Genomic DNA, 8,007 nt, shown 5'->3' with positions numbered 1-8,007 from the left:
GCATGCAAAAATGGAGTTTAAGAATAAATTCCATACAGGTACAACAAAAAAAAACTAGGTTTGGTGACTTTAGTATGCAGCTTTCATTGAAGATACTAATTCTGTAGGAAGCCAATGATAGTTTGGCATTGTTTTTATTTAATATTATTTTGTAAGATTCAGCTGTACCATTTTCATAGGTAGACTAATAAAATATAAATGCCTAATCTCCAATTACTAAATCTTTAATGCACAATTGTAATGAATTGTGAATAAATACAATTGTTGAATAAATACTTATTCAACAGCTGTAAATACTTAAATTATAAAAAAAAAAAGGTCTTTGACATTGCAAGGGATACTTTCATTCACTTCACTCATTCATTTTATATATAAATGTTTTCATGTTTTAAACTGTTTGCCTCCATTGCATAAATGTAGCAACTGTGCAGTGGTTTATCAGTAATAATTAAGCTGTTGCTTTTCTCTTGCTTGTAAAAAATATCTGATAGTATTTAGGGCTTTTTTTTATTCCATCATTGTTGTATTGTTTACTTGCTGCAGGCTTTCTTAGCCTAGCATTGCCAAGATTAGATATTTTCACCAGGTCAGTCTGTATAAGAAAACAACACTATTGTGTTAATATTCTCACAACTTGTTCTTTCACTTCTGTGTCAGGGTGATGCAGCAAAGATGCCAGTCTCTGAGCAAATGGGGCAGAGTCCCTGCAGAGTGTGAAGAAAATGGAGTCTTCACTGTATTCCTCAATCTTGGTGCCTTCTTCATCCTTCATGTTCTTTTTCAAGTTGGCTGCAAACGCCAGGGCTCGAACCAGAATATCTCTGTTTACACAGTTGTCAAAAAGTGACACCAATGATGGCACCTAGGAAATTGAAGAAATAGTCCATACTTAATCACCAGCAGTAAGTACATGGAACTAAATCAAACTTATGAAAATGGAAAAAAAAGTGCACCTAAACCATCTAAGGCAGAAATTGTATGAAATCCCAGTATGCTGTGAGCTCCTGTCAGAAACTTGCACAGTGTGCATATCTTCTCTCTAGAAAAGACTGGCCTGTGCATCAATGGGCTAATAAATGCTTTGTATTTTCAATCTCCAAAATGTGGCTGTCTGGAAAATTCCCATTTGAAAGACAGGGTCTGCTTTTCTTCTCAGCCACATTGACTTTGCCCTGAATGTTTTTGTTAGCATATCTGATGAATGAAAAGTGATACACTTAACAGAGAATTGAATAGTTAGCTACTCTAACTTTGTTTGAATAATGAAAAGACAGCATTATCGAGACTATCTGCTCATGGCAGATAGCTCACAAATAAATGCCATTGCACATTTTATGAAAGTTACTTTGGGGAGGGGGATGAGGATGCTGCCCCTGACTATGTTTTGGTGTGAAGAATTTGGTGTCAGTTCAAAAGAAACCTGTGTGCCAAGGCGAACACAGCACTGTCACACAAATTTCTCCATGAAGAAATAAGTAAATGCACAGGGAAATTCACTTAGAGGCAACAGTTTTTATGGCTGCATTTGAATAAAGGGATGTGGATTCCAGTGGAATTTGTTGGGTTTGGCTCAGTACATTGGCTATGGAAACAGCAGTTGAGAACTTACAGAACTAGTACTATTTGATAGTTTTCAATTTATATACTGACTGTGTGTCTGAAAATAAAGTTTTGGGTTCCTTTTACAAAATACAAACTGAAGTTCATGGTCTTACCCCTTTGGTGGAAAGGGAAGGTTAGATCAGGCTTCTGCAAGTTATTGATTATTTTGAATGTTACACAGGAATACAACCACACAGTGTCTCCAAGGGCACAGGCCCTGTGCCTCTCCCTCTCTTTGTACAGCATCTGTATTACACTGCCCTCTGCAATAAATCCTGCCCATGAAAGAATGTGCACTTAGCTACTGATTTTAACCAAGCAGTGTCTAGAATTGATTATGGAATTGCATATATATTTCTAATACCTTAAAATTCTTCTAGTGCATGCAATATTTTAACTGATACACATGTATATATGCCAAAACTAAAATGAAGCAGCAAGAATCTTACTTGAGCTCTGAGAAGATGTCTTGTCATGGCTGGGTTTGCAGATAAGTTCACAAGTACTTTCAAAACTTGAATCTGAAGTGAGGAATGTTCAGTTTCATTAAAAGCTCCAAAACAGTAAGTAAAGCTGTAATGGGTATCAATAATGTCAAAGGTGACTTGGGGAGGAAAAGGCAAAATGGGTTAACCAATATTGAGTATTTTGGTACAGGGAAAACCAAGGTATAGACATGTTAGAAGCAAATTCAGATTGACTTAAACATCAAAATAAGGCAAGAGCCATAAATGAATCCTAGGCCAAATGCAGAATATGTTTACAATACAAAGATGTTTAAGTACTGCATTTAAAATGATCCAAAGTATATATAAATACACCTTTGTGCTTTCTTGGACCTTGTGAAGCTAGTCTTTAAACACTAGGAAAAGGCCATATTACTTCTGTACTTAAGTACAATAGGTGTGTTTAGTGGAAATGAGTTCTTTGGAAAACTGGTTTTGATCTGATAGAGCAACTGCATACACTGAAGGTACTACAACATCTTGCATAAAGCTGACTTTGGTCCCTAACTGAAGCTCATTTCAGTATTACAACAAATAAGCAGGATTTCCACTTGCAGTCACTAAGGTTGCCAGAGGTGTCATAAGCACAACAGAACTAAAGTCCATAGCTTAGTATCACTGCTTGGCATGTTTCCCTGCAGAGATTCATGCATCAATGAAGCCTTTCCCATGCAGGTTCTCCTTGCTCTGGGATGCAGTAGCAATGTTTAGAGCAGAAGAGAATTCTGAAGTTGCAATGGCAAAGGTACAGTTGCAATGGTAAAGGCACCCTGCACTGCTTTGGTAGAGCTGTAGCCTGATGGCTTCATTACCAAGATTCCCTTCCCTCCCCTGTTTTTGAATTTATTTTGTGAAACTAATACAGATCCATATTTTAGGGCATAAAATCTGTTATAATGAATGAATATTTGGGTTTTCTTAGCACAGTTTAAACCATTTTACCAAAATGTTAAGAAACAAGGCAAGCAAAGCAGCTTCATAAACAGCTTGTAAAAATAACACTACCCAGTACCTGTGTCCTTTCAGTTCCTTCTGAAAGCAAATGAAGAAAGCATGGAATGGAGTTTATCATCTTTTGGTGGTAGTCATTGGTAACAGACATATTTGTCAACAGCCTGAGTCCAGCTAGCTGCACATCAGAGTTCAGGGGAGCTGACTCAACAGTCCCACAAACTTGTGTAATAAATACCTGGGGAAAGGGGGGAGGAAATAAAGAGAGAATAGTCTTTAATAAAAGCATATCTTCTGTCACAAATAGTATCAATGGCCTAGCTACAGTAACATAAATACCTCCTGAACATTGCTGGCTGAATGGTGAAGGATCTTGGAAACAAGTGCATTTTTGTTTTGAATATTTCAAACATTCTAGTGGCATGACAGAAGCAGACCATTCAGCATTATGCTCACTAATCTTCCTGAAACATAACTTGCCCTGAAAACTTAAATTGCTTTGCCTCCATCTCAGAAGTGACACAGCTGCCTTAGGGAGTTGTTTTAAAAATCACTTATAAATAACTAACATCTTAAATATTGAAAACAAGCTAAGGACAAGCTCTGAAATGAAATAGTTTCTCCCAGCCATGTGGTGCATTTACTGGAGCACACTGCAGGAACAGCAATAACAACTGACATTAACTACTATTTTTACCAATTTTTCTTCTGGATGACAGTATACAATGAATCTTGGAGTCCTAACAGAGGGAAAAAAGTAATTTACCCTTACCAAAGGAATTATTTCCTACTTATACACCTAGACAAATATGGACAAGCACTACTTAATAAAAATTGCCTGTTGCTAAAGGTGCTGCAAACTACCACATGCAGTCACACTATCTTTTTATCAAGCTACTGAAACAAACTAATACAAGTCTTCAAATCTGCCTCAACTCACCACTTGGACACTTCTTGATCTATTGATTAATCAGATGGATTACTTTTTTCTTGATGTTTAGTCCTTTCATATCCATAGCATGTACTGTATTCACCAGTGGAACTTATTATAATTTATACATGCTTTTCCTTTTAAGTGGAAGTATCACCTGAAAAATTGGTCTTGTACAAACCCAGGGGCTCAATTACTCTTTTCTTCTCCCTCACCTAAGGAGTCCTAGCAAGTTCAACCTGCAATCCATTCTGTTAAACAGCCACTGCTGATGTTGTAGGCATGTTTGGAAATCATCTTACCTCACATAATTTTACTGTAATCTTGGTAGAACAATCTCTCTTTAATAGTATTTTGTGAAAGCTGGACACAAACTGCATAGGTTCCTGTCTTTTATTTTAAAAGTAAATGCCAGTGAAGCAATGCACTTCTAAGTTATCTTTTCAGTCATCCAGATCTGCTGACTTATATCTCTATCATCAAAGTATTTTGGCATCCTGGCTTGTATTTAACAAATATATTGAAGGACCTATACTATCCCTTTCCCTTGGTTACTTTGGTTTTTCCCATTAGAAAAGAATCTTACCTGTATCTCTTCCTGATTTTTAATATTCATACTCAAGTTATTAAGTGCATTCAGTGCTTTTTCTTTAACTTTGGGAACGCAGTTGGAGAGCATCCCTCCAATAACAGAAAGACCATCCAAATTTCGGATTATATCCTGAAATATAGAAGATATTTAAGAAGATTTTTTAAAATTCAATTTAAATGCTGAAGCATTCCCTCAATTCTCCATATTGACAAAAATGAAGTATGTGAATGAAGAATTCAGAACTGACTGCTCTGTTTAAAGAGAGTGTTAGCAGATACTGCTTTATTGCTTTACTGAAACTAAGAAGGGTTCTGCTTAGGAATAGAAGTGTTCATTGCTATTATTTGACAACAGTACATCACCTTTGCTTTTAAAATCTGGTCTGCAAAGCATGCTTAAAACATTTTACATTATAAAGAATAAAAGGAAATTACTTGATAATGAGAACAGCTGAGCCAGATTGCAGTACCTAAAAGTCCTGCCTGAACAGGAGAAAATTTCAAGATGTAGCTTCATATTATTAGAGGTTCTGAAACTTTCCATTACACTTGTTTTTATCACTGTTTTTAATCCTTCTCACTTAGACTTTAACTGTCTTTTTAAAAAAACCTGCTCTTAAAAAAATTAAATGGTCTAATGAGCTTTATGCTTCAGTTGCATTCTAAGAGATTTATATTAAGAAAGGCATTTTGAGAAGCCAGAATAGATGGCAATCATAAGTAGCAAAAAGGGTGGTACCTTGAAGGTTAAACTGGTAAAAAGGTATGAAAATTGGCATCCAGCTCAAAGTTTTTCTGCATTCTATGTCAGAATGATTTGGAGATGCCTCGATAGCTGTAAAATTGCTAATGTGCAAACAGCACACAACTTCGTGAGGGACAAAAAGTATAGTTTATCTCACTAAAGTTTAGATCTGAACCAGAAAGTATTTAACCTAGTATTCAACCCTTTCATTAACATTACATAATTGTAAGCAACAAAAGATACATTTACAGCACTTTTGAAGTTCAGGACTTTAAGTGGTCCAAACATTATAATTCAATAAATTCTGTGAAGCTGGTGAATTATATTATTTGAGCCAGCAGAAATTAAGGCAAGACATTAAATAGATTTTAGAGCACAAGCTGTCCTAGCTTTCAGTCCTGTGTCACTCTTTAGCAAAACAGCAGCTCTCCTCTGCCAGACTGGCTGGCATTGGACACTGTTGTTTTCTACAGAACAATACTCACTTGATTTACAGAGAAGGCAGCACTGTTGCTGAGAGTGATTAAAGCTTGCTCTTGAATTAATGGATCATCTGTGGCCTGGAGCAAATGAATAAGTTTCTGTAGAGCATCCACATCCATGGTATGGGTTGACACTGGAGGACTGCTGTCTGTCAACATTTAGAAATGAAATACTTGATACTAAGTTTGAGACATTTCACTTAGTTGCTACTTAATGATTTTTACAAAGCTGAAATTTAGCTCTCAGTTGTAGGACATATTGTTCTAATGTTGTGCCCAATCATCATATCATGGTAAAAAGATTTTTATGACACTAAGATTTCCATCCTTTTCCTGAGTCCTCTAATTACCTTTTTGAAGGGGGAGAATAAAAGGAACACACAATTAGAGGTTGCAGTGAGTTACTTCCTGGTTAACCAATATTAAATCTCTCCTGCAAAATTATTAGGAATATTCACCAAACATGGCTTGGTTTTTTTTGTTTTTTTTTTTTTTTTTTTTTTGTTTTGTTTTGGTTTTTTTTTTTTTTTGGTTTTTTTTTTGGTTTTGTTTTTGTTTTTGTTTTTTTTTTGTTTCCCCAAAATGAAATGTGGAAATCTGGCTGGGCACTGTAGGAAACAAAACTTCCAGTTTGCAGACTACTACTTCCAGAAATTACAATGACACTTTGGTAGTATGCTGAGATCCTTTGACAAAGTAACAGCCAGGATGTTAGGAACTCTGCTGATCATGGCACCGCTCAAAACAAGGAGGAAGGCTGCTTCTGAGTCAGGATGATGTAATGGAGTACCTGACCTTTATAAAAGGGCAACAAATGTTATCAGAGGCCATTTCAGCCAGGTTGGAGGCACAACTATTTAGGCAGGCGAAGAGCCATGAAACCTGATCTCTGACTGCTGGACTAGTCATAGCTCATAGCTTACTCGAGATGACTTCTGAGAAGCTAAGAGTGCTTTAAATTCCACAGCTTTACATCAGCATTTGGCCAGGCAAACACCATAGTATTCTTTCAGGGTTAAAAAAAATAGAGATCAAAGTTAATTATGATGATTCAATAGCTCACTTCAAACACAAAATCGTTTTTCATCCTCGTCTAAACACATTCCGCTTAGCTTTGAATTATAGGGGAAACACAAATAACTGCAATAACAAGAGTAAACACAATGATCAGACGTACGCTTTGGGGGACTAATAAAAAAAATAAATAGGCTTTTCTAAAAATAAACCACACTCCACAGCGCCCCAGATTGCCACATGGCTATGGAGGGCCGGGACTCAGGGCTGTGGCACCGCCTCTGGCAGGGCGCGGAGCCACCTCCGGGCCCCGAGCCGCGCTGCAGGGCCGCGGGCTGGGAACCCCTCGGGCCCGGGGAGGCTCCCCCGGCCCCGCCGCACACCGGAGGGGCGAGGCCCGCCCTGCCCGGCCCTGCCCCGGCCCTCACCTGCCGGCGGGCCCCGCTCGGCCGCTGCTCGCCGCCCCCGCCGCCCGCCCGCCGCCAGCCGCCACAGGCAGTAGCAGGCGCCGGCCCCGAGCAGCAGGGCCGCCGCCGCCGCCCTCACCGCCGCGCCCCGCGGCTCCCACATCGACCCGGCCGCGGCTGCGTGGCCCGCGGAAGCCACCGCCCCATCCGGTGCGGCTCGGCCGCGGCTCTGCCCTTCCTTCGGGGCTCGGGTGCAGGGGCTGCGCCCGAGGTGCCCCAGGGATGCCGAGCCCACAGCTCCGTGTGCAGGCGCGGGAGAGGCTCCGCCGCTGCGTGACAGCGACGCGCTGCGGTTTCTGTTCTACAGGAAGGGATCACCCGCGCTCCGGACCGGCCTGGTCCCGCAGCGCCTTCCCAAACACGCTGCCTCTCGGGAGGCCGCCAGCCGGAGGGAAGGCGCTCCTGCGCCATGGCAGCCCTGGCGGGGGCAGGCACATCATCCCCAAAGTTCGGGACCCCCGTCTCCGCCGCCCCTGGCCCTCCGCCACCACCTGGGTGTCCAGGCGATCGGCAGCCGGGTCCCACTGGAGCCGGTGGGACCACAAACTCCCCTGGTAACATCTATGGCAGGGAGCCACCGCCACCCTCCCTCACCAAGGGTCCCCCCCGGCCCTCAGCAGAGCCCTGGGCCCGGCTCGTTGCTCCCCTCAGCGTTGGCCGGGCCATCTCGCATCCCTCCCGCTGCTCTCTGCTGCCTGGGGCATGGTTTTATTCTGCT

The 8,007-nt window shown here is 40.9% G+C and overlaps 1 protein-coding gene across 1 annotated transcript; it reads right to left on the bottom strand.

Annotated features, from left to right (window-relative positions):
* Window positions 1-308: 308 nt before the first annotated feature.
* ARMC10 (armadillo repeat containing 10) lies at window positions 309-7,392 on the bottom strand. The gene is made up of 6 exons (XM_054276405.1): window positions 7,251-7,392; window positions 5,812-5,957; window positions 4,577-4,711; window positions 3,121-3,297; window positions 2,052-2,123; window positions 309-862 (listed from the first exon to the last, which is right to left on the bottom strand). The coding sequence occupies exons 1-6, from the start codon at window positions 7,390-7,392 to the stop codon at window positions 611-613; spliced, it is 924 nt and encodes a 307-aa protein (XP_054132380.1). The 3' UTR covers window positions 309-610.
* Window positions 7,393-8,007: the final 615 nt, after the last annotated feature.

The sequence above is a fragment of the Melozone crissalis genome, unplaced genomic scaffold (assembly GCF_028551555.1).
Source record: "Melozone crissalis strain CALT ecotype California unplaced genomic scaffold, PUWL_Pcris_2 ptg000004l_1, whole genome shotgun sequence".
Lineage (NCBI taxonomy): Eukaryota > Metazoa > Chordata > Aves > Passeriformes > Passerellidae > Melozone > Melozone crissalis.
The sequence above is the reverse complement of the archived record's forward strand: the minus strand, read 5'-3'. Positions and strand labels throughout refer to the sequence as shown.

Excerpts from the sequence above, each read along its gene's own strand:
- ARMC10 (XM_054276405.1), bottom strand. The coding sequence starts at position 7,392 with ATGTGGGAGCCGCGGGGCGCGGCGGTGAGGGCGGCGGCGGCGGCCCTG. Across the intron at positions 5,958-7,250 it reads CGAGCGGGGCCCGCCGGCAG|ACAGCAGTCCTCCAGTGTCA; the intron begins GTGAGGGCCGGG and ends AAATGTTGACAG. Across the intron at positions 863-2,051 it reads GACATCTTCTCAGAGCTCAA|GTGCCATCATTGGTGTCACT; the intron begins GTAAGATTCTTG and ends TCAATTTCCTAG.